Source organism: Martes martes (genome assembly GCF_963455335.1).
Source record: "Martes martes genome assembly, chromosome: 7".
NCBI lineage: Eukaryota > Metazoa > Chordata > Mammalia > Carnivora > Mustelidae > Martes > Martes martes.
The window spans coordinates 24,525,906-24,553,288 of NC_137894.1; the positions used below are offsets into that span (position 1 = coordinate 24,525,906).

The 27,383-nt window shown below is 38.9% G+C and overlaps 1 protein-coding gene across 1 annotated transcript in view; it reads right to left on the minus strand.

Annotated features, from left to right (window-relative positions):
• The window catches only part of GABRB3 (gamma-aminobutyric acid type A receptor subunit beta3), a gene marked incomplete at both ends in the record, with an annotated part of 216,387 nt that overhangs the window by 40,278 nt on the left and 148,726 nt on the right, over window positions 1-27,383 (minus strand). Inside the window, 1 exon segment of the mRNA XM_080809191.1 lies at window positions 21,557-21,777. Coding sequence (XP_080665317.1) covers window positions 21,557-21,777 — 221 coding nt within the window.

Below are 27,383 nucleotides of genomic sequence, written 5' to 3' on the forward strand. Positions count from 1 at the left end.
GAGTGAACTTTTTGCATGAATTGACCAAATTTTGAAGCTTGGGCCTTTGCAGAAATTGCAGGAGGGAATTTGAGTCTGTGGGACTGAGAGCTCAAGCCTAGTTAATGGACATGGACCAAGGGCAGGGAAGCCTCCCCAATGTCCACACACAACTTTTCATATTTTTCCCAATAAACTTTATTTGTCCTGAGAGGAGAATTTAACCAATATCAAGCTCACTTCTACAGCCCTCTGTAATCTGAGAATTCTACTATTTCTAATGATTACTGACAGGGTCATGAGAAACATGACTGCCTGAAGATTTCTGCAGTATTACTCTTCAGTCGATACTTTTTTGGGGGGTGTCATTGTTTCTTTTTTGTTTACTGATTGAGAGAGAGCGGTGTTTAGAGTATCTATAGCTGCAACTTATGCTTATGATAGAAAAGCAGAGAAAGATGGTAGTCAAGAAAAAGTGTCTACCTCTCAGTATGTTGTTTCTTTACAAATAATCACACTTTGAGGGTGCTGAAAGTAGAACGTTAAAAAAAAAAAAAGATAAGAGAAGTAGAGAAGTGATAGAGGACTGGGAAACACTACAGAAAAGGATGTTGATTTATTACCTTGTTGCTCATTACAGCATGGAATCATATGTGTACTTCATGTAACATTGGTTGAGAGTTTGCTTTGAGCTCTATGCTCAGCCCTTGAACATTCATGCATTTAATTAATAACCATACTATGGAAGTGTTATTATCATTCCCCTTTGGCAGATAAAAAAAAACAAGGCTCAGAAAGAATAAGTACGATGGCCACATTTACAAAGCTACTAGAAGGCAGATGCAACTTTCAGATCCAGCAAACCAGAATCCTACATGCTACTCCCTCTTTGATATCTCTTCTGCCTTAAAGTGTGACATACTGTATATTCAGCTTTTAGAAGCCTACTCAGGGAATGAAGTTCTTGTTGAAGATCAAAGAAGGTACAGAAATTTGTAATTATATATATGCACATACATATGCATATATATCTACACATAATGTGTACAATGTATACACACAGAGATCCTACACATACATACAGTATTCTCATTATATATGTGACAATATGTAAATATAATATGTAAAAGAAACAAATAAATATTCTACATGCTATACCTGCAGTAACAGTGATATTTAACTTATCGTGGAATAGGATAGAATTTAGTAGATAGTCTTGCTTTTATAACTGATATATTCCTAAAGTTATGTTTAACAGTCAAAAGTATAAAAATTCAAGGAATAAACTCAAAGCATATAATGTATCATTATCTCCAGAAAATTTAAAATCCTATGGTGTGGTAACAGCTATCTTAGGACATCATCTATAAACTATCCTGTGTGTCCTTTGCCCATACAGTTGAGTGAGGAAGCGTGAGTCGAGGAGACCCATGACTTAACATGTTGAAGGGTTTTCACTTTGTCTCACTTATATTAAGATTATGAGATGTACTCTCGTGTCAGCATTTTTAAATTTCTACCAATTGAAAATAGTAATAAGGGCAGATGCGAACTCCTCATGTCACTGCACAAATGCAGAATTCCCCACAGACCACCTAGAGAGGCTGCTGCAGAAATGTTTCTGTTGACTGCTCAGCACACTTATTACCACAAAACATTTGTCTGAAACGTCCATTTGTTGGTCAAGGTGCAAAGGTACCCATTGCCAATGTTGTTGGGAAAGGTGGGCTATGGGCAGAGTCTGGGGTCCTTACAGTGAAATCATTGTGCTTTGAGCACAATCTTTTCACCATCTTGTACTAAACTTTTAGATTCATGGTAAATGCCAGGCAGGACAGAAATGAAAATGTCCTTGACTAAGCATTCTCAGAGCCCTTCCAGAACTAAAGTATCTCAGCCTCATCTACCTCTCCTCTCATTGAATGCTCTCATTACACTCAGAACTATCTACAGTTGGAACATCCATCTATTTGTTGACTTGTAGGTCCCTTTTATTTCCTCAGATGAGTCTGAGAGCAGGGCTTTGTCTCTTCTATAAGCAGTCATTTCTCCAGTGTCTGGAATAGCTCCCACATGCACACACTGAGTGTCCCATGAATAGTCACTGAACAAAACAAAGACTTTGAAGATATGGGGGGTCAGGCAAAAGCAGACAGCATGGGACTCAAGAAGTAGAAAGGGAAAGAGATAGCTTAGCCATTCTTGGCTTTAATCCCCAAAATCTCAGTGCAAGAGGGGACACCTGCCCTCTCAAGCACTCTAAGCAGGAGCCCTGGCCCTGCACAGTTACTGACTCACTGAGAACTCCATGGGCTTACGGGTCAAGATGCTTAGTGACAGACACCCCCTGAATTAGTAGCCAGATAGTCTCTCTGAATTCTTCTGCCACAGTATGATTTCCTAGCAGGCCGATGTTTATGCCCATGAGTTTTATGGCCTGGCCTACAAGGAAGATGACAGCAAAATGCAGCCATCAGTAGAGTCCTGGCTCTCTGATCCTAATCTTGTTAAACTAACAGGGCCCAGGAGCAAGTCAGCAGCACCTCCTGTGTACAGACCTCTGGCTTTCACTTGGGATGGCTGCATGTCTGAGAACTCTGGACAATGGTTATATCTATGCTCATGGGATAGCAGCACATCTGGACTACTGCTTTATAGGTAACCATTCAGCCCTTTGCAACAGCTCTGTGGTAACTCATAGTCCTCTTCTTCCTGGTTCTCCAAATGCCAAGTTCTTCAGGCATTTTTCCAGGAATAGGAACACAGATGCAAGGTTAAGAACCTAAGTCAAATAATTCAAACTAAGTATTATTCTAAAGCAAGTGCTTACTATTCAATGTGGAGAAAACACAAGGCATAAACTAACACTTAAGTTGTTCTATTTTTGTTTTGTTTTACAAAAAAAAATATAAGAAAATACATTCACAGGGATGCATGGGTGGTTCAGTTGGTTAAGCCACTGCCTTCAGCTCGGGTCATGATTCCTGGAGTCCTGGAACCAAGTCCCATATCGGGTTTCCCCAGCTTTGTGGGGAGCCTGCTTCTCCCTCTCCCTCTGCCTCTTCCCCGGCTTGTGCGCTCTCTCTCTCTGTGTCAAATAAATAAATAAAATACTTTTTAAAAAAGGAAATACATTCACAGAACTGTCTGAAAGCCGTTGCTATGCAGATTCTTTGAGCATGTTGCTGGGAAAGTCGTTAGGTTAAGTTGATTTTGTTGGCAGCCCCATTCTTTCCCTGTTTCCCAATATCCACTCTCCTAGCCATGTCATTTGAAATTCTTCTCACTGAAAAGAAGCTGTCTACCCACCTCCTGAATAAGGGCCAGCTTTGTGACTTGCTTTGTCTGACGGAATATGTGGAAATGACAATGTGTCAGTCTCAAGCTTAGCTCCCAAGAGGCATTCTGTTTTTGGTCTCCTTTTGAGCTTCTGCCTTTGCTGTGAAAAAACCATGCCCAGATGAATCTGCTGATCCTAGGTGGACAATGGCCATGGGGAGCAGGATGGACCCTTCAGAGACCACCCACCTGAAGGTCTGTGAGTGAACTAGCCAGGACAAGCAGAGATACTCATTAATCACACAGACACACAAGTTATGAGCACTTACTATCATCTGGCATTGAGGCTTTCCAGCTATTTGTTACACAGCAACATTGTGGCAATAGATAAGAGATACAACAATCAACACAGGCGGCAACATACTTAGAAAAGCATACATTCTCCTATTAATAAATGGAAATCACAATCTAATACTTCTCAAGAGTGCCATAAGATAGCAATGTCCTTTGTAGATAGCATTTTTCTAAAACAGGAGCATCTATCTCTATGTTTCAGGATAAATTCACTATCATTGTAGAAATATCAAACTTGGTGAAATGAGTAGTCACATCAGGCAAATGAGACAGACTCCGGTGCATGTCTTCGTGATTTTCAAACAATATGGTCATAAAGCAACACAAAGGCCAAGACTGCTAGTAGTGCCGAAAACCAAAACCAACGGAAAGGTGTACGCCAGATCCTCAATCATCAGCCAGGAACAGAACTGTTAGAGAGGATGACTGAGGAAGTTCTTAAGGAGAACACTACAGGCTCAATGCTCTGAAGAGGAAGGGAGGAATCAGTTTGAAGGAACTGGGAAAGTACTCCCCATCTCTCTGGGTCTGATTATGTCACTTGGCAGAGTCTCACCTCCAGAATGTTGTTCAAATTGGTAGACACTAGCACATGTGACTATTCTACATTAAATTTTTAAAGTAATTTAAAATGAAATGAAATTTGAAATTCAGTTCTTCTGATGCACTAGCCACATTTCAAGTGCTCAATGGCCACATATGGCCTGGCGACTACCATATCAGACGGTACAGATTATAGAACATCTTCATCACCATGTGTAAGTTTCCCATGGAAAGGGCTAGAAAACAGCACTGAGCCAGACAAGTGACTGGTCTGGCCTTGCCTGCTAATCCAACCCAACAGTTCCTCTCTCTGTCTTTCTCTCTGTCTCTCTCCTTCCTTCTATATCTTCAGAGGACACAACTCTGGTTGAAAGTGGTTAAGGAACACAGCTGAATGCATGTAACCCACCGACTCAAAGAAAATCCATTGCTACTAAAGGCAGATATCTATAGGACTTGGAAGCCATGCATACCAGAGTGGAAGATATCATTCAAGACTATGCATCATACATTGCACCTGATTTCAGGGCCTAGTCAGTTAACCAGGCAGTCAGAAGTGAGGGTCCTACTCTGAATGAATGCAATTAGGCATAACAAATGGAGCACATTAACCAAATTTTCAGATTTATACCCTAAGGGTTAAGCCTTCCAAGGTAGGAGTGAGGCTGAAGGAGACCGAGGTCACCATATCCATAGTCTCACTAAAAAATCACTTTGTCTCTAGGATATATCCCACCCAAGGATAATCATGAATAAAACAAAGAAGTGTTCTATGAAAAGTATGAAAGTGTGAAAAATGAAAGTTGAAGTATTTGGAAGATATATGTCTTGTAGTCAAAAGGCATGAATGCATATGCTCTCTTCAGAACAAGAGCAGGGAGACACAGGGAAAGAAGAGCCTGAGAAACAGGCATAAATAGATGCTATTAAAGCTATGAAAAAGAATGCTAGGATTCCCAGCCTTAGATACTGAATTGAAATTTATACTGAAAACAGATAGTAGAATTGACGCAGCTGAAAATAATTTAATGATGGGGATGTCTTCTTAAAATTTAATAGGCATACAAGTCACTGAAGGATTTTGTTAAAATGCAGATTCTGAGCAGAAGGTCTGGGGTGTGTCTGTAATTCTGGACTTCCCAGATGATGTTGCTGTTCCTGCCTGGGGACAGTGGTTAGAGTGGTAAGGAGAGGGCAAACTCACAGAACCTTCCTAAAGGGAGAAGAAGGCAAAGCTTTGAAAACCGAGAGAAGATGATAGGTATAGGACAGAAAATGGGTATGAAACAGCTTTATTAGACAAACAGAGCAAAAAACAAACAATATACAAGTCAACAAATTAAACATGAAACAGTAATTATTTGTTTAAATTGGGTTAAAATATGCATAAAATTTACCAAATTGCACCATTTTTAAGTGAACAGTTTAGTATAAAGTACATTCACATTGCTTGGAACTCTTAGAAAAAGATGGGAAAAGCCTCATGACATTGGATTTGGCAATGGTTTCTTGGATATGGCATTAAAGCACAAGCAACAAGAACAATAACAAACTATAAATTGGACTACAGCAAAATTAAAGACTTATGTGAATCACAGAACACAATCAACAGACTGAGGAGGCAACCAGTGGAAAGGGAGAAAATATTTGCAAGTTATATATCTGATAAAGGCAGTTAATATTCAGATTATATAGAGAACTCTTAATAGTCAATAACAAACAAACAAACAATCAGTTTAAAAACAGATAAAGGACTTGAATAGTCTATTTCTCCAAAGAAGATACACAAACGACCGACAGGCATGTGGAAAGATGCTTAATGTTATTAGTCACTAAGGGAATGAAAGTGAAAACCACCGTGAGATACCATTTCATACCCATTAGGATGGCTATTATGAAAAAAAAAAAAAGAAAAAAGAAAAAAAGAAAGAGAGAGCAAGGAAGGAAGGAACGAATGGAGGAAGGAAGGAAAAAGGAAAGGAAGGGGAAAGGAAGGGAAGGAACGGAAGAAGGAAGGAAGGAAGGAAGAAGGGAAGGAGAGGAGGCAGGCAGGCAGGCAGGCTAAATAATATTCCATTGTATGTATATACCACATTTTCTTTATTTATGTGTTGATATGCAGTTGGTTTGTTTCTAACTTTTGGCTATTATGAATAATGCTGCTGTGAATATTGGTGTAAATCTATCTGTTTGAGTCACTGCTTTTGTTTCTTTTGGTATATACTTAGAATTGGAATTGCTGGCCTTTACAATACTTCTGTGTTTAAGTTTTTGAGAAAGTCATACTGCTTTTCCCAGTGGCTGAACTGTTTTATATTCTCATCAGCCATACATAAGGATTCCAGTTACTCTGTAAGTTTGCCAACACTTTTTTTTTCTTTTCTTTTCTTTCTTCTTCTTTCCTCCCTCCCTCCCTTCCTTCTTTCCTCGTCTCCTCTCCTTTCCTTTTCTTTCTTCTTCTTTCCTCCCTCCCTCCCTTCCTTCTTTCCTCCTCTCGTCTCCTCTCCTTTCCTTTTCTTTCCTTTCCCTTCCTTTTATCTTTCCTTTTCTTTCTCTCTCTCTCTCTCTCTCTTTTTTTCATAATAGCCGTCCTAATGGGTATGAAATGGTATCTCACTGTGGTTTTGACTTTCATTCCCTTAGTGACTAATAACATTAAGCATCTTTCCACATGCCTGTCGGTCGTTTGTGTATCTTCTTTGGAGAAATAGACTATTCAAGTCCTTTATCTGTTTTTAAACTGATTGTTTGTTTGTTATTGACTATTAAGAGTTCTGTATATAATCTGAATATTAACTACCTTTATCAGATATATAACTTGCAAATATTTTCTCCCTTTCCACTGGTTGCCTCCTCAGTCTGTTGATCGTGTTCTGTGATTCACACAAGTCTCTAATTTTGCTGTAGTCCAATTTATAGTTTGTTACTGTTCTTGTTGCCTGTGTTTTAATGCCATATCCAAGAAATCATTGCCAAATCCAATGTCATGAGGCTTTCCCCATCTTCTTCTGAGAGTTTTAGAGTTTTAGCGCTTACATTTATATCTCTAATCCACTTTTAGTTCATTTTGTAGATGGTATAGCATAAGCATTCTTCTGCATGTGGATATTCAGTTTTTCCCAGCACTATTTGTTAAAAAGACTGTCCTTTATTCATTGAAGAGTCTTGCCACTCCTGTCAAAAATCATTTGATCATATATTTTAAGTTTATTTCTGGGTTCTCTATTTTATTTTACTGGTCAGTGTGCCTGTTACTATGCCAGTATCACACTGTTTTGATTACTGTGATTTGTAGTAAGTTTTGAAATCAAGAAATGTGAGATTTCCAAATTTGTTCTTCTTTTTCAAGATTATTTTGGATAGTTGGGGTTCCATCTGATTCTGTATGAGTTTTAGAATGGGGTTTTCCATTTTACAGAAAAAGGGGGGCACTTGGATTTTCATAGGAATTGCACTGAATCTGTACATCTTTTTGGATGGTATTTTCATCCTAACAATATCAAGTCTTCCAATCAATGAATACAAGAAGTTTTTCCATTTAATTTTGTCTTCTTTAAATTCCTTCAGCAATGTTGTAGGGTACAAGTCTTTTGCCTCCATCATTAAATTTATTCCTAAGCATTTCATTTTTTTGTATGCTACTTGTTTTCTTAATGTTCTTTTTTGACTGATCACTGTTAATACATAGAAATGCAACTGATTTTTAGATGCTGATTTTGAAATCTGTAGTTTTGTTGAATTCAATTTTTAGATCTAACAGATTGGGAGGTTGTCACATGGAATCTTTAGGTTTTCTACATAAAATCTTGTTATCTGCACGTAATTTTGCTCCTTTTTGTATTAAAACAAATATGGCATTAGAAGGCATCCTTGCTACTGATCTTAAGGGAAAAGATTTCAGGTTTTCACAAATGAATATGACTTTAATTGGGACAGTTTTCTTTTTTTCTTAAGATTTATTTATTTATTTAGAAAGGGAAAGAGAACGTGCATGAGAGAGAGAGAGTGGAGCAAGGGGCAAAGAAAGAGAATCTTCAAGCAGACTCCCCACTGGGCATGAAGGCCAACTTGGGGCTTGATTCTGTAAGCCATGTGATCATGACTTGAGCATATATTATCTAATTTTTTGGTATATAATTTTCCACAGTATTCTCTTGTAAGTCTTTTATTTCTATAAAATTGGTAGTAATGTTCTCCATTTCTGGTTTTTGTTATTTGAGTCTTCTCCATTTTTTCTAAAGGTTAGTTTACTTAGTTGATCTTTTCAAAGGACCACATTTTCATTCCATTGATTTTTCTACATAGTGTTAGTACTCTCTATTTTATCTATCTCTACTCTTTTGATTACTATTTGTATGGAATATACATTCTCCTATTCTATTCTTTTGCTTTAAATTTATGTATGTCTTTAGATCTAAAGTGAGTCTCTCATAAGTAGCATATGGGTAGATTCTGTTTTATTCTGAATCCATTCTTCCAGTCTCTAGCTATTGTGTGAAGAGTTTAATCTATTTATATTTAAAGTAATCACTAATAAGGAAAGACTTCTACATTTTTGCTATTCCCCGTATGTTCAGTAGATTTTTGTTCCTTCATTTCCTCCATCTCTTTCTTTTCTGTTGAGTTGATTTGTGTGTGTAGTGTGTGAGAGAGAAATGTTTTGATTCTCTTCTTGTTTCCTTAATGTATGTTCTTTTCTTTTTGGTTCCCCTGGGGGACATCTTAATATTATAATATTATAATAATCTAATCTGAATTGACATAAACTTTATTTTAACCACATATAAAAACTCTACCCAATGTGTTTTGCATCACCCTGTGTTATTGATGTTATAAATTGTATCTTTATATATTGCGTACCTCACAACATAGCTTTGCCATTATTTTTAAGCAGTTGTCTTTTCAGTAATAGAAAAAGTGGAGTTATGAAAAATAATTAAAGTAACACTAGTTTCATTTACCTCTACTGAAGATCTTTTAATATTCATGTACCTTCAAGTTACTGTCTAGTTTCCTTTCATTTCAAACTGCAGACACCCTTTAGCCTTTCTTGTGGAGCAGGTCTTGTAGTAATGAAGTCCTTCAGTTTTGGTTTATCTGAGAATTTATTAATTTCTCCTCACTTTTGAAGGGCAATTTTGCAAGATTTACAATTCTCTTTTGACAGATGTTTATCTTTCAACACTTCAAATATTTAATCATTCCACTGCCTTCTAGTCTCCAAGGTTTCTGATTAAAAAATTGGCTGATAATCTTTTTTGAGGCTCCCTTATATAGGATGAGTTATTTTACTCTCGAAGATTTCCAGATTCTCCCTGTATATGTTGCTATATATATATATATGTGTCTTAGTGTGGGTCTCTTTGGTTTTATCCTACTTGGAGTTCATTGAGGTCCTTGGATTTATAGATTCATGGTTTTTGTTTGTTTGTTTGTTTTTGTTTTTGTTTTTTTAATCAACTTCCAGAATTTTTTAGCCAGTATTTCTTAAAATAATCTCTGTGCATCTTTCTCATGTTCATCCCTTGGTGCACCTTATGGTTTCTTACAAGTCCCTTAGGCTTCATTTGCTTTTCTTCAATTATTTTTCTTTCTGTTCTCAGACTTGATCATTTCAATTGTCCTATCTTCAAATTTGCTGATTTTTTTCTTCTGGCTGCTGAAATCTGGTGGTGAACCCCCTCTAGTGAATTCACTTCAATCACCGTGTTTTTCAGCTTCAGAATTTGTTCCCTTTTATAATTTCTACCTCTTTATTTTATTTTGTTCACTTTATTCATGTATCATTTTCTCAATTTCCTTCTGTTTCTTTGTCCATGTTTTCTCTTAGCTCTTTGAGCATAGTTAAGACAGACAATTTAGTCTTCTCCAGTAAGTCCAGTGTCTGGACATATTCAAGGACAGTTTTGATTTTGTTCCTCTGAAAGAATTATGTTTTACTCTTTCTTTGTATGTCTTGTGATATTTTTTCTTGAAAATTAGTCATTTGACTATTATAATGTTGCAACTCTAAAAATCAGATTTTTTTTTTCCTTCCCATGGGGACGGCTGTCTTATTTGTTATTGTTGGTTTTTTTTAGGAAGGTCCTAACAATTCATTTATTTTGAGGTATTTCTAAACTTTTAAAAAAACACTTTACTTATCAGTAAAATCAGCAAAATCTTTGTTCTATTAGTTCATATTCAGCTAATGTTTTAACAGAAATGTCTTTGAATGACAGGAGCTAAAACAAACAAAAAACCCAAACAAACAATCAATACAGCAAACAACCACCTCTTCCTGTCTTTGCAGAATGGCTCTGTCCTGGCATATTCTTTCACCATTTGGCTAGAATGGCTCTGTGCCTGGGGATCAGCCAAGGTAAAAACTTTAGGTCTTCTCAGGACTTTTCTAAGAATATGTTTTGCCTGGGCATATGCATAACTTTCTAAATTTTGTATACTTAGCTGCTTTTGAAAAACATGATTTCTCAGAATCTCATTCCAGTTTCTTCTTTGGGCCTTCCATGGTCTATTTCATATTTCTACCTTGAGTCTCCTTTCTGGACACCTACGGGTTTGTAGACATGGAGCCTTTATGAGCACAACCTGCTGTTCTTTTCCTGCCTGCTTTCTGAGTTATCTGTATAAACAGAGATGAGCATCATGTTTCAGTCCTTCAGTTATCTTCCAAACACTTTAGAACATAGGTACACAACAATTTACAAACAAGGTTTCCTCTGCTCCCTCCAGTGCAAGGGAGAAAACTGGTAACTAGCCTGCCACCTGCCCCTGAACTAGGGTGGGGATGGGGAAATGGCAGGTAAAATATGTCACAAAACTTTCCAACTCTTTTGAATATAGTTTTTTTTTTTTTTTCTTATTTGGCATTTGGTTGGCTTCTCTGGACTCTGGAATATTTTCCAGAGCTCCTATAAAGTTGCTTCAGACAGCTTCTGCTTATTTTTTTGATATTTCTGTACAAAAACAGGAGCTTGAAGCTTCTTATTCTGCCATTTTGCTGATGTCACTCCCCACTAAAGAGGCCTTTAAAATCAAGGTGAGGGGGATATTTATAAAGATAAAGCAGAAATTAAACCAATGAATGAATAAAGAATATGTGGTGTATATACACAAAGGAATATTATTCAGCCATCAGAAAGGATGAATATCCACCATTTGAATTGACATGGATGGAACTGGAGGAGATTATGCTAAGTGAAGTAAGTCAAGCAGAGAAAGACAATTATCATACAGTTTCACTCATATATGGAACATAAGCAATAGCACAGAGGACTATAGGGGAATGGAGGGGACAAATCAGAGAGGGAGACAAACCATGACAGACTATGGACCTGGGGAAACAAACTGAGAGTTTCAGAGGGAAGAGGGGTGGGGGGCAGGGGTAACAAGATGATGGGTATTAAGGAGAGCACATGTTGTGATGTGTACTGGGTGTTATATATAACTAATGAATTAATGAACACTACATCAAAGACTAATGTTGTCCTATACAGTAGCTAACTGAACATAAAAAAACAAATAAATAAAACAGTGGTAGAAAGCAAAAAAAAAAAAAAAATTAAAATTAAAATAAAGAAGAAATTAAGAAACAGAATTATGATATAAAATTAAGAACTAGCTCTTTAAAATATAAAAAAATATTTCTTTATGCGACTGAACAAAATTAAAAATGAAAAAAGACATATAACAATATATTCTAGGGGGCAATGCATATACACATGCTAATTAATTAGAAGAGCCAGATAAAAAAGGACATTTTCCTTAAAAACATAAATCTTCAAGATTGATACAAGAAGAAAACCTAGAGAAAACTGTAAGTATAGCAGAAACTGAAACTGTATGCCAGGGCAGAAAATGTCATTCAAGAACCTGGTGGTGGGTATTATGGAGGGCACTTATTGCATGGAGCACTGGGTATGGTGCATAAACAATGAATTCTGGAACATTGAAAAGAAATAAAATAAAATAAAATAAAAAAATAAGTAAAACTTCTAGAGAACTGTGAGATAATAAATTCCCGTTGTTTTAAGCAAAATAATAATAATAATAATAATAACCTATTCAAAGAACCATGCTTCTATACAAAACATTTCATATGTCATGTATATTTATGAGTAATTTTTTTAAAGTACTTACAGGAATACTAACCCTTAAATGTAGATATTTACTATATAATGTAATCTATTACAGAACATACAAAAAGAGAGAAATCGTCTTGATTCATATTATGTCAAAACATACCATGAAATATAAAGACAGATATAATCTATTGCTATATTTAACAGAATCTATATGGTATATATCACAAGTGTGTGAGTGTTCCACATTACCACCTCACCAATAAATAATTTACTAGGTAATTTCGGTGAATTGGTCCATGGTTCTTAGAAATTTCAGCCAAGTCATAGATCTTAATTGGAGTCAGAATAATGAGAGAGAAGGAATTAACCTGGGAATAGATTTCTTGGGACGATCTCCAGCCATCCCTGTGGGAGATTAACTCTTTCAGTTGGGATTCCAGGAGGAATGGTGTTTACTTCAGACTTGGGACGATTAGCATAGTCTTGAGGTGGTAAGAACAGAGGAGACTGAATAGGAACTGGACTGTCAGAGTAGGAATGCAGGCATATTTCCTGCAGATCACACATGAGCTACATGTAAAAAATGGAAGATCCAAAGTTATCTTGGATCCTCTATAACACGGCTGCCTAGAGGGTAGAGAGATAGAAACTGACCATGAAAAATGGATTCTTGGAGCTGAAGAAAGTGTTCCAAGGGACTCCATGGAATAGAAACACATTCTACTCTGCTATTCTCCTAACCCCCAATACTGGTCAAGGGACCAGCTGAAGAAAGGTCCCTCTTGGTGGGAAGCCCTGAGAAGAGTCAATTTTCAATATCTTCTAAGTCCAGAGAGTATGAAGGTATGGAAAAAATGATACTAGCTCAAGTAAGACCTTTTTTCCTTATTTTCCCCTCCATCCCCTAAATCTCCAAAATGGGAAGAGTCATATGTAAGCTGTCAACCTGGGTTGTGGAGTAGAAGAGGTATAGAGAAAAGTAGAATCAGGGAGGCTGAGAAATCAACTACCCTCCCTTTGCCATTACAGGCTTCTAGCCTAAAATAGGGCTGGGCTGTGGAAAGAGAAAATATTAATGCTAAATCTAATTTAGTATTAAACATTGACCTGATAATTCCTGAGACAAACCATGAGAGACTGTGGACTCTGAGAAATAAACTGAGGATTTGGGAGGGAAGGGGAGGTTGGGATGAGCCTGGTGGTGGGTATTAAGGAGGGCACTTATTGCATGGAGCACTGGGTGTGGTGCATAAACAATGGATTTTGGAACCCTGAAAAAAATTAAATTAAATTAAATTTTAGAAAAAGAACTATTACTAAAATATTGGCAGAAAACCATGAGATCTGCCCAAATTTTTATAAGGTTAAGTAATACCTCACTGAACAGTGTATAAGGTGATGGTGAGGGACAAACAAAACTGCATTATGACTAGGTCACAAGGTATGTTTACCACCAATAAACTTGTTGTCTAAAGATTTTTAAAAGAATAATTATAGCAACATGTTTATGGATATGTCTTCTCAGGTAAAGAAAACAAAAGCAAAAATAAACTATTGAGACTACACCAAAATAAAAAGCTTTTGCATAGCAAAGGAAACCATCAACAAAGCAAAAAATCAACTTATGGAATTAGAGAGGATATCTGCAAATGATATATTTGATAAAGGATTAATATCTAAAATATATGAAGAACACATCTCAACATCAAAAAAACAGTCTGATTAAAAAATGGGCAAAGAATTTAAATAGACATTTCTCCAAAGACATACAGATAGCCAACCAACATATAAAAAGATGTTTAACATCACTAATCATCAGGAAATCATCAATCCATCATCCATCAATCACCAAAACCACAATGAGATATCACTTCACACAAGTCAATGGCAAATATCAAAAAAGATAAGAAATAACAAGTGTTGACAGTGATGTGGAAAAAAGGGACCCGCATGCTGGTGGGAACGTAAATTGGTGCAACCACTGTGGAAAACTATGAAAATTCCTCAAAAAATTAAAAATAGAAATCCCACAGGATGCAATAATTCCATTATGGGCACTTACCCCCGTCCATGAAAGTTCTAATTTGGAAAGCTATATGCACCCCTATGTTTATTACAGCATTATTTACAACACCCAAGATTATGGAAGCAGCCTGTGTTCACTGATAGATAAATAGAAAAAGAAGATGTGACACACACACACACACACACACACACACACACACACACACTATGGAATATTATTCAGCCATAAAAAGAAATGAAATCTTGTTATTTGCAATAGTATGATGAAATTACAGGGCATTATGCTAAGTAAAGTAAGTCAGACAGAAAAAGAAAAATACCATAAGCTTTCACTTATTTGTAGAATCCAAACAAAGTAAGCCAGGAAACAAACAAAAAACAGACTCTTAAACACGGGAAACAAACTGGTGGCTACCAGAAGGGAGGAGGGTGGAGGGTTGGTAGAAGAGATAAAGGGAATCAAGAGGTACAGACTTCCATTTCTAAAATAAATAAGTCACAGAGATGAAAAATACAGCATAGGGAGTATAGTCAATAATATTATCACATTGCATCATGACAGATGGTGACTATACTTATCATGGTATGCTTGAGTAATATATACAACCGTTGAATCAATATGTCGTATACCTGAAACTAACAGAACATTTTGTGTCCATCATGTTTCAATGAAAAGAAAAACAATTATAAGTTTTCCATGGACAGAATAAATGTCATAGTTTTTTACAGAGGATTGCCCACCATGATAAAATAGGATTTATCTCAGGAAGTTAAGGATGAATCAAGGTAGGGAATTAATACATTCCGGTTACAGGTAAAGTTAGGAAAATGAGCAGATGGGGTGAATTAGTAAAAATCTATTTTTATTTCTGATACGTAAAGAAAAAATAATCTGGGGTCAGTTATCTGATTATAATTAGTTCTTGAATATAAATTCCATAAATTGGTGATATCTGTGTTATTCAACTCATGACACAGTTCCCAGAACTTTTTTTAATGAAAGTAAAAGAATGATTCGTAATTACCTTAAACTGAAAATGCAAATCATCTTTTCATAGTGGGATACAAGAAGCCCTCTTATTATAACAAAGAACTAGGAAATAACGTACATTGTTATCCCTATTGTGTTTCATTTTCTGGAAGTTGAAATTAGTGCAATAATCAGGAAATAGAAAAGAATAAAACTAAAGAAAATGAACATAAAAATCATTATAAAAACATGACTGTTAGACTAAAATCCTCAAGATTATTAACTAAACTGTTAGCCTGGATGGCTATGATATTGGATAAATGCCCAAAGACACTTATAAGCAAATAGACTATAGCCTTCCCACATATCAGTAAAAGTCAGTTGGAAAAATAACACAAAAATGATCCCATTCCTAAAAGTATCACACATAACTAATAGGAATAACCGTATCAAGATATGAGAGGTCTGTCTGAAGAAAATGACAAAACTGCTACAAGCCATGAAATGAAGACATGAATGAATTCAGAAATGTCACATGTTATGTAGGAAAGATTGGATATATTATAGCACTTGTTCAAACTAATACTTAATGAACATAATTCTAACCAAGATAAATCCTGATGGATTAAGAATCTAAATAGAAAATATAAAAATAGAAATACTACAGAAAGAATTAGAATTTAAATTTAATCCTCATAGAATATCTTTCCACCCAGCACTGCACTAGGTTTTGGGGATGGAACAATAAATAAGACAGAAACAGTTCTTTTCTCAGAGAATTTATATTCTCATGGTGGCTTCCCCACCATTACTGATAAATAAAAAGTCAATAAATAAGAGATGCAATAAAATGACAAAATAAAGTTACATCTAAATAAGTGCTCTAATGCAAATAATAGCAATATGTCGTAATAGAAAGGGAACAGACAATCAAAGCAGAATTCTCCTTGTGGAGGTGACCGTTGAACTGTCCTCAATTACATAATTACTCCATGAGGCTAAAGACACAAATATCTAGAAGTGTTGTATTACATCCAGCAAAGAGCATGTGCAAAGGCCTTAAGACAGGGACACCCTAATGCTTGATATTTCTGACGAGTGGAAGGAAGGTCTGCATACTGGAAGCAGGATAAAGAGTGAGTGGAAGAGTCAAAGTGTGAGTTAACAAGCATGTTAGATGGGAAATGGGAAGATGAAGAGGTTTCTGTGTTTTTAATTAAAGTATGAGGCGATGTCAAATGAGAGTGGCGGGAGGTGATTGAAGTGAAGGTGTGAAAGGGTCCTTCAAAGCAGGGGAAGAATGGATGAGTTTAGGAAGGATATAGAATTTTATGAGTATGAACTTAAAATGAAATGAGAGATTATTCTCCAGCCCTGAGGGATGAAGTAAATAGATAGGTTATTTGCAGCAACCAAAATAAGGATAAAGTCCAAAGCAGATGTCACAACCCTAAATATGTAACTGATTGCTGACAGGAGTAAATATTGGCATAATCCTTTTTAAAAAGATTTTATTTATTTATATTTTTGACAAACACAGAGAGAGAGAGGGAGAGAGAGCCCACAAGCAGGGGGGAGGGAGAGAGACAAGCAGACTCTGCGCTAAGCACAGAGCCCAATGTGAGGATCCCACGACCCTGAAATCATGACCTGAGCCAAAATCAAGGGTCTGATGCTTAACTGACTGAGCCACCCAGGGGTCCCAGCACGATCCTTTTTAGAAAGCAATTCACCAGTATGTTATTTACTTACATAGAAGTAACTGAGAAACAGTGGCAAAATAGGAGTTTGGGAAGTAAGCACGCCTGTGCTCAAATCACATGGACCTTATTAATTCTGTTAAGTTTACATCTTTTCTGGGGGAAAGAGATGTCTGGTCAGAACTACTGTATAAAAAGGTTTCAAAATAAGATGACAGCCAAACCAATTAGATGACTTAATTTGAATTTTGGGAAATACGTTGTAGCTTCATCTTAATATTGCATTCAACTTCTTCATTATCGGAATGTCAACTTTAACAATTTTGAGTATTTTTAATAGCAAGTGGAAATGTTGCAGTTTATCTTCCAACAAATTTTGCAATAAGCTTCTCAGGAAGAACATGGCTACACTGTTTTGATGAAGATGACTCAACCTTAGATTCTCAGGTGCTTTTTGAAGCAAACCAAATACTGTTTTGTGAACCCATTACCAATTCTTAGCATCAGGAAAAAAAAAAATCAAAATGAAGTATGTAGCCTGAAGAAAAGATCACGCTACAAAATGGTGCTAGGTAAGATATTCAGTGACATCAGGTGATCAGTTGACTGAAAAAGAAACACGGGAAGACAGGAGAGGGACAACTCTGCCTTCTCACAGGCAGCAAAAAAACTCGAGCCCAGAACCAAAGAAAACAGAAAAACTGTGACAGGAACAGCCCCAAGATCCATAAGCATCTTGGCCAAGATTTTCCTAGTTCCTAAAAAGGTTTGGCTGCCCAAAGGAAATTCAAAGAGCCCCAGTTTTATTTCAGGATGGTATGTATGCCCTATCTAGAGCATTCTCTCACATCACATGGTGACGTAGAGTGTGTAAAAGGCTCATCACTGTTTTATTTAGCTGAGCTCAAGCCAATGAGCTCATGGTAGCTTTAGCCTAAGTTTCAAACTCAAGGGGCTATAAGAGTCATTGAAAAAACAGTCTCTGATTTATAATGACTTTTTAGCGCTACAAGAGCATGATCACTCTCAACTATCTGTGTGAGCAGTCATCGACCACTTTCGCAGAGTCATCAGAGTAACGGATTAATGATTTCCCAGAATAAGACTGAGATGACGTACAAACCTACATCATGGACAGCTCATCCACAGCCAGAGATCTTCATCTACACTTGATAAAGAAAAGCCCTCATTGATCTCATACTGTAATGGCTGGACATGAACAGGAAAAGGAGCCCAGAGGAGCTTAAAGGTGACTGAACTACCAGTATAGGTAACTGCGTATAGCTGGGTGAAGGAAATTCCAGTCTCAAATGGGGAGAAAATAATCAACACTGATGACTCAGGGATACATCCAGGATAACCAGTATCTCAGAGATACAGCCAGTAAGAAAGCAATCCCTGTTGGGCTGGAATTTCAGCAGCACTGTAAAAGCAGGAGATAAACAACGATCCCCGTGCTCCATCAAGCTTCATGGGAATTTAACTCACTAAAGACCTCAGCTGCATCAGACCTCCTTCAGGTTCATGCATGGTACCTAGATACCAAAAGGATACATTGTATCACTAGGATTTCATACACTGGCCCATCCTTGGTTTGCCATGTCACTAATATGATCCAGTGAACACAACAGGAGAAAGAGAACAAATGGACGACAGAGTTTGGGGCCAAGAGGATGACAGAGGGTGCCTTACCAATGTGAACACTCACACTGTATTTTTTAACCAAAAACACAATACATATACTGTGAATACTTACACAATACATATACTCACACAACACATATACTGTGTGTGTGAGTGTGAGTGTGTGTGTGTGTGCGTGTGTATAAAATAGAATAAATATAAATGGTACTTTGGTTCACATAGAATAACCCGGAATATGTATATACTTGAATTTAATAACATTATCAGTATTCTGAAATACTAAAGTGCTTCTTGTCCAAAAATTCTAATTACTTCAAATTCAAATTCAAATTGACTTCTATAGCTATGTGTGATTTTTAAATCTAAAGGCAGAAATTTCTAGATCAGCCAATTTCAAAAGGAATCAAATGGCACAGGGTAGCTGTTAAGCATGTGCAGAATGTCGCGGTCTGTTGTTTAGAGATTTTCGTTCTGACAGCTTGTCCAGGTCCACAGAGATCTGAAGAACTGTTTCAAAAATATGAGGTTCTAAATAAAGATCTAAGGAGTATATTAAGACTACATTTGAATAAAAACAGCTATTTATTTAGAAATCCATTTACTGACTTAAAAGGCTGTTTGAGATGTATAATGGATATAAATTTGACTAGAGAGTTCTTGAAGTTATTGTACCAAGTTTATTATTGAAAACTTCCCAAAGCTTATTATATGATTACTTAACTTTTATATATAAATTTATAGGCAGAGTATTAGCTAAGGATACAGTTTTATTCTCTTGGTTTCTTTATTCTTGCATGTTTTATGGTGTTAAATCCAACACTTCCAAACACAGCTTGGAAATTTATTACAGTTCTTTCATTCATACCATATCATTCTGACTACTATGGTTTGAATGTTTAAGTCCCCATTCCCTAAACTCATATGTTGAAATCTTAACCCCTAAAGGTGGTGGTATTAGGTTATAAGGGTGGATCTTTCATGGATGGGATCAGTGTTCTTTCAAAAGAGATCCCACCGAACTCCCTTGCCAGGTTCACCAGCTGAGCACACAGCAAGAAGGCACCTACTGTGAATGAGGAAGCTGGCCGCCCCTTGACACTGGCACCTTGATCTTGTATTACAGGCTCCAGAAATGTGAGAAATAAATGTCTGTTGTTTGTAAGCCACCAGCTTATGGTATTTTGTTATAGCAGTGTGAATAGACTAAGGCACTATCCTAACAGTTAAAGTTTCAACAGAGGCATACTAACATATTCTACCTGTGGTAAGAAAATAAAGAATGCAAAAATAAGAATGGAGAGGACCAAAATACCAAGTTTTGTTTAGAAAGCCAGGAAGCCTAGGGTGGCTGGCTCAGATGTTTAAGCATTCAACTTGATTTGGACTCAGGTTATGATATCAGGGTCCTAAATTGAGCCCTGCCTCAGGCTCCCTACTCAGCAGAGTCTGCTTCTCTCCTACTCCCTCTCCCTCTGCCCCCCCAACCCTCCTCATCTTCTCTCTCTCCCATCTCTAAAATAAATAAATAATTCTTTTTTAAAAAGCCAAGAAGTCTAGGCTTAATTTTTTATTGATATTTGTTTCTTTTTGCTCTACACATACACACACACACACACACACACACACACACACACACTTTTTCTATTCATATTTTGGGGGGCAGATAAGGAGGGACATGACTTCTCGTTTCATGCTTACATGGTTTCTGGGTAATCTTTTGTACAACTGATGTACTTGTCAGAACTTCCAGAATTTTACATCCATGTTTTTGATTTCCAGGCAAAAACACAAAATGCCTGGAATGTCCAGAAAACATCAGTCTGAACTTTTTTTCCTACAGTAATACCATGGCTTGGTTGACATGCACCACTTTTCCTCCATTACAAAGTCTGATTTTTTGCTAAAATTCTGTCTCTTATTCTGTATTTTGCTGTTTTGAGAAAGTCACTCAATATTTTCTACTTAAGGCAATGTTAAATATTCCTCTTTCCTCATCTAAAGCAGTAAAAGTCACAGTGATATGGATTTAAATATATGTTGTTATGATTTCCTTTAGATGTGCTGGAGTCTTAGTTAAAGGCTTTTGGACTCACAACATTTTATGACAAATATTTTCTCCAAGATATCCACCTGTGTCCTACTCAAAACTGGTCATTCTTACAAGATCTCAAAGACACACATGTATGCATGTACGCACTCACACCCATACCTACCTACCCACCCACAGACACAGACACACAAATTACTTCAAAACAAAACAAAACAAAACAAAAAACACTGCAAAATCAACACGAGGATGAAAGATTTTTAAGATCACCGTTTAGCAAGGGTGATGATATTCAAATAATTAGCCACCAGCAGTGGCGGAGCATCATGGGAAGGTTTCCAGGGTAACCAGGGAAGCCCAGGGCCTCCTCAGGGTTCCAGGCAGCAGTCTGGTTTACTGAGTCAAGTGATTTCATTAGGAGACCTGGTGAGAGATGATTCTCATCAGGAAGCCTCACATTTAGTCATTCCCATAAATACTGGTGACACTACCTCATGAAGCTCTGAGGAGATTATACCACATAATGGCAAAACTAGATATTTTTTTCACCTGGGCAAACAGCTTTGGGAAAACTTTATTGAAAAGCTCTGCAGTGTCACAGCAATATTAATTATAAGACTTTGTGGTTATAATGCGGGAAATCCCCTCTCAGGGAATCCGTGTTCTTAGATAGGGCAAACCAATTATTTAAAATCAATCCAAGGAGGAAGTTTTTCCCTTGCGTGGTGACTATTTATGGTAACAATAATGTGCCAAATCTTGTATTTCTAAGATGTGTGTGTGTGTGTGTGTGTGTGCAAAGCTCAGTGTTTTGCAGTTGTCTCCTAATAATCTGAAGACGTGGTCTCACTCCCTATAATCACCTCAAGTGAGAAATTCAACGCCAATGCACCATGCAACTGCAAAATTGGCCCTGAAAAGGCAGACAGACCTGAGCCCGTACAGCACCGTCCCATCAGGGTGAAGGCGGATCATGCGGTTTTTCACTGTCACTCCATGCACAAATGACTTTTTGTCATTTAAGAAATATGTGTCAGGCACCCACAGCTGGTCAGCCACTCGATTGTCAAGCGTGAGGTTGAGAGGGATTCCAGAATAGGCAAGCCTTTTATCTCTCCAATATTGTTGAAAATACATGGTTAAGGTATAATCCTGGGGGGAAAAAAAGAAAAGAAAAGAATTAGTTTGTGCACAGCCACAGGCATATTTCCTTCATGACTGGTCAAATTCAGGTTGGAACCCAGGAGAAATGGACATTATTTTCAGGCAAGGTAGGAAACAGTGGTTGCTTTCTTGTAAATGCAAATATGAGGCTTAATAGGTGTAAATCATGTATATAAATGCCCTGTTGTTGTTTTTTTTTAAGATTTCATTTTATTTATTTGACAGACAGAGATCACAAGCAGGCAGAGAGGCAGGCACAGAAGAGAGGAGGAAGCAGGCTCCCTGCTGAGCAGAGAGCTCGACATGGGGCTCGATCCCAGGACCCTGGGATCATGACCTGAGCCGAAGGCAGAGACTTTAACCCACTGAGACACCCAGGTGTCCCCCTGTTGTTGTTTTTTAATAAAAAAAAATCCTCTGTATTTTTTATTTAGGTAAGAACCAGATGAGACGTATTGGCATTTAAGCATAGCCACACCAATATAAAGGTCAAAACATTTTTTTCTTAAGTCATCATAAAATCGGGCTGCTGGCAGGACCCTGAAAACTCCCCCAGGTCCTCCATCTCCCACCAGGCAGCCGTGCATCTTTACCACCCACCGCGGAGGAGCTCTATCTCCAGATTATCTCTACAAGGTAAGCCACTTCCCTCTCCTGCCCTCCGTGAGAGCTGGAAATAAAAACCCTCTGCACCCTGGAGACACAATACCCGTGGGAGGTCTCTATGTCATTACATTTTCTTTCTCTTCCAGAATGCCATGGCCATTCCCACACTGACTAGGCCATATCATCACCTTGAGATGATGATGCATTTGTCTGGGGAAAATGGGAGCCTATAGCTAAAGCCGGGTGTAGGAGAGGGGGAAAAGGGGCCATGGTGCAACCCCCACAGGCTTGGCAACAAAACAAGCAAGTATTTAGACAGATGATCCTACATTTTGTTTGTTCATTTGTTTTGTTTTGTTTGTTTGTTTGCAAGGTATGCAGTAAGAAAGTGGAAAAAAGAAATCAGGCTAAACATGAAAAGTCTATTTGTAAATTTTTATTCTTTTGGCTATCACTATTCCAATCTACGACAATCAAGTCTGAAAATTTGGTAATATTCATGGGACATCCTGAATCCACTATAGAAGGATCTAAGCTGAAAATCTAAAGGGAAGAGGGTAAACTCTGACCAGGAAAGGAGAAATCACTGTTACTTAGAGAAGCTTCTGAAATCACACACTTCCAGATGTCTGCAAACAGCCTGGCTTTGTGGGCAATGAGAGGTGGCATTGCAAATCAATTCAAGAACCCATCCTAGACACAGGTCTTATGACATCCCATGCAATACTCATTTTGCTGATTCACAGGGCAGTTTTCAGTGCTTATTAATCTAATAATGTCTACTTATTACTGATCTCATGAGTATTAGAGCACAGAAGCCTCTGAAATGACAAAGAACACACCTGGATGTTCTTCTCCAGGTGCTCACAGGCAAGATGACAAAACCAATACATGCCAAACAACTATCAGCAAAATAAATTTTAAGCCATAAGGACCATAAAAAAAAATCAGACGGGAGGGAAGCAAGAAAATGCAAATGGGCTGGGGAGTCTTTATAGAGGTTTTATCTGCAACTGGAAGGAGAGATAGTATTTGAGTGGGTAAGAAGAAACATAGAAGAGTTTTTTCCTAAGCACTTACGTGGACAGAGCTCTGTGCCTGGCATTACCTGTGTGACCTGGGCCACACACCATCACCAGCTCTCACAGAGCAGGTGACATTAAAGATAGGCCTTGGTTAGCCAGATATTGGAGAGGGGGCATGAAAAAGAATCATACAAGTATGTTGCCTTTTTTTTTTTTTTTTTAGATTTTATTTATTTATTTGTCAGAGAGAGATAGAGAGAGCACAAGCAGGCAGAGTGGCATGCAGAGACAGAGAGAGAAGCAAGCTCCCCACTGAGCAAGGAGCCCGATGCGGGACCCGATCCCAGGACTCTGGGATCATGACCTGAGCCAAAGGCAGCGGCTTAACCAATTGAGCCACCCAGGCACCCTGACAACTTTGTTGCTTTTGTTGCATTGATTTTACTGAACTGATGAGAAACAGTGAGGAGTTCAGTTTACATGGAACTTAGGGTTCAAAAGGAGAAAAGGAAAGCGTGGTGGGCAAAGGCTGGACTCAGTAGCAGGGACCAGAAGGTTAAGAAAAAGCTCAAATGCCAGCTCCTCAGCCAATGAAAGCCACTGATATTCCAGTAGGAAGTGACATAACCAAGCATATTAATAGTCTTTTATTTTCTGTTTCCTTGTGCTTTAAATAAGCACTTCTGGACCCTGGCTGACCCTGGAAGGGCTTTCCTCCTTTCCCTCAGGGCTAGCCAATTCCTAGAGATAGCAACCAATTCTGTTAAGGTCTAGATTGTGCTTTCCAGATGGAAATCAACCAATCCAGAGCTCATACCCCAAGTGCCTTCTCTATTGGGCTTTCACACTCCAGGCCAATATTTCAACTATGTTCAAGTACCAGGAAAGTAGGGACAGTCTAGACCCCAGGGCCCACTTACATTATTCAAACTAGCCCATCCTAAGCCTGCTTATCCAGCCTCCCATATGCCCGTTCTTTTTCATGGAAACCACAATAAAGCTCTTTGCCCCCAGTTTCCCTTCTTTCCTGTGACAGACTCCAGGGCTTCCCTGTGCGTGCCCCCACCCTCTTCCCTGCAATGGATGGTGTACCCCCTTCCTTTGAGGTCTGTGGTTTGCAAACTATCTTTCCAATGGCAGCTGTCTCCTGATCTGTTGCCTTTTCCATACCCAAATAATAATAAAACCTGTTTTAAACGCAAAATCACAGACCGGGAAGATCGGTTGTGTGGTGGGGAGAGAGATGATGAGCAAAGACCAAAATGAGTAGAGAGTGCTTGCTGGTGGTTGATAAGGGAGCGCAAGTGGAAAGGGGATGCAGGTTAGGGAAATCCTAAAAGTTCACAGATATTGGGCTTGATGTACAACCTCAGGCTGCGAGTGGACCCCCAAAGAGTGCCATCGCGTTCCCTGCGTTACCATGCATGATGGCTAACGTAGGTGATGCATTTGAACTGAACATTCAAAGTTCTGGTGGCACAACAAGGTGAAATAAATCAGCAGCAGCAGCTAAAGGATTTTCTATTTGAATATAATGCTCCAAATTACATTCTTATTGAAATAGAAGCATTTCACTTGCTTCTCTCTTTGGTTTCTAAGCCCACATCCTACGCCTGAGTCATGAAGTCTAGCACGTCTCCGAGTTCCCTTCCAACTGGCGTTCACATGGGTTGCCATGAGGATGGAGGGAATGTGTCAGTTTATCCTGGGAACCCAGTAGTCATCCAGAGTCTGCAGGCTCGGGCTCTGGGTCTTATTTTGACCTGTGCTTTCTCCGCACCATTAACAATACTTCTCAATTTTGGTCTTGGGTGTTTGCTGAGGTGACTTGAGTGGATTAGGGTTGCTGACAGCTTAGGTAACAGACAGGGAGAAACAGCTATTTAAATCCAACTTCTGCCTTCTGAAGCAATGGCTTCACTACATCAGTGGGGACACTACTCCGTATCCCACTTCCTTCTCCTGTACAGACTGGCAGACAAATGACAGTAACAGTGAACATGCTCTGATCCCTTGGCATATGCCAGTCATTTCTAATGTCATTTCATTTAAACATAATGCAGAGATTATTAGTATTCTCATTATCATCCCCAATTGATGAAGGAAAAAAAAAATGGAAGAGCTGAAGTAATTTGCCTCCTCCCTCCCCTGCATGCCTCATTAAACAAGAGTAACTAGGGGACATGGGATTTGAAGCTGGGGCTACCTCCCTACAGGGTGCGACTCTCAACCTCAAAACCGAAGCTCTAAGGGACAGGAGTTAAATTGTTCTGTGTAATATACTGAAATGAGCTTGGTGGGAGCATGGTTTGCAAAGATATCTCAAAGGGTGGAGAAGCAAGTCACATAAGTCAATGCTGTTTTTGAGGGGAATAAACACTATGGGGCCACGAAAGCCCCCCAGCCTTGCAAACATTTAGCATAGCTGCTATGTATACAGATGCCTTGTGAAAGTTTCTTTCCTTCAGGGGATCCCAGACAAGTTGGTGCTTCCTGGATTCGGAGCTCCCCAGAGCCTTTGTGAGCCTTCCTTGCCTCTTTTTTTGGATTGGTCACCCCCAAATGTGATGCAGCTGAGCGGAGTTTTGGAGGGGGGTGGAAGGAAACAGGGGAAATGCCCTGAAATGGCATTTCTCAAATGGCTTTTGGGGGCTCCTGCCTTGATGAGGATTAGAACCAGGCAATACTGGTGAATCTGATCCTAGTGGTGAATGCCAGCCTCTCCATTCCTTGGGGCTCTGGAGAGCTCCTGGTGTCCCTGACTTTCATCTTTCTGGCTCTGGTGATGTGATCTACCTGAGTCTGCAGTCACACTGATGCAGAATTCTCAGACACCAATAGCCCTTGCAAGGGCGAGAGGAAGTTGTGATTGTTTCCTCCTTTCCAAGCTGTGCCCTTTGCAGGAGAAACTAACTCTCCTGGACAGAGACAGTAGGGAGGAGTGGGTGTGGGGAGAGGTTGGGATGAGGGAAGAATGGAGTACAGGGAAAAGCTGGCATTAGGAACTTTGGGGCTCAAAGTGGGTCAGAGTGAGAGGAGGGTCTGATGTGGGGAAAAGCGAAGGTCTGGAGGAAAAGGGCTGGAGGGAGGAGTGGGCAGCATCGAGGATCCAGGCTTGGTGAGGAATACAGAGGAATGAGGTACAGGAAGGGGTGAGGCCTGGGGAGAAGCAGGAGTCTGGGAGGAGCAGGCTCATGAGAGCAGTGGGTGTCCAGGAGGGGTGGAGCCCGGGGGACCACGAAGCCCCTTCACTGTGCAGTGTGATGGACACAGGCTCCAGAAACCTCATCCTGGGAGGGTGGGCTTAATTAGATTGGTACACAATCTACTTGTGGTAGGAAGAGACAGTCTGCTTCCTGGCACTGACCCTCGGCTGTGGCACAACCAGCCATGTCAGCACATCTAGACAGAACCTGTTGACAGATGGCAGGAGGGGAGCAATGGTCCAGAGATCAGGAGTGATGGAAATAGCTGCCAATTGAGGCACAGTGGTGGGGCCCGGTGTCCAGGAGACACAGAACCCCTTCTGCTGTGGGGCCTTCATGGATTGAGAGGGAAAACCTGTGCTCCTAGCCCTGCCCCAGATTCTCCAGACCTGGCTGGGAACATAGGCTCACAGAGTTCCCTCTGGGTATAATTTGGAATCACTTGATTTCCAAAGACTGTGCTTTGGGTGGTAGTTGAAATTTGCAGTACTTGGAGCATTTATAAAATATCCCTCCTATACATTAATTAATTGACACACTGAATGGGTGTACATAGATAATGATTCTCATCCATTGTGTTAGTAGCCGCTTCAACAGCCCGGGAGGCCCTGAGAATACTGGGTTTCTGGTTTAGGTGCAGATCCAACCCAGGAATGGGGCTGGCGCCAGATAGTTGGGGGGCCCTAAGTAAACACATTGATTTCCTGGCCCTCAGCCCCCTCAGTTTCCAGCACCTCCTACCACCTCTGCTTCTCCA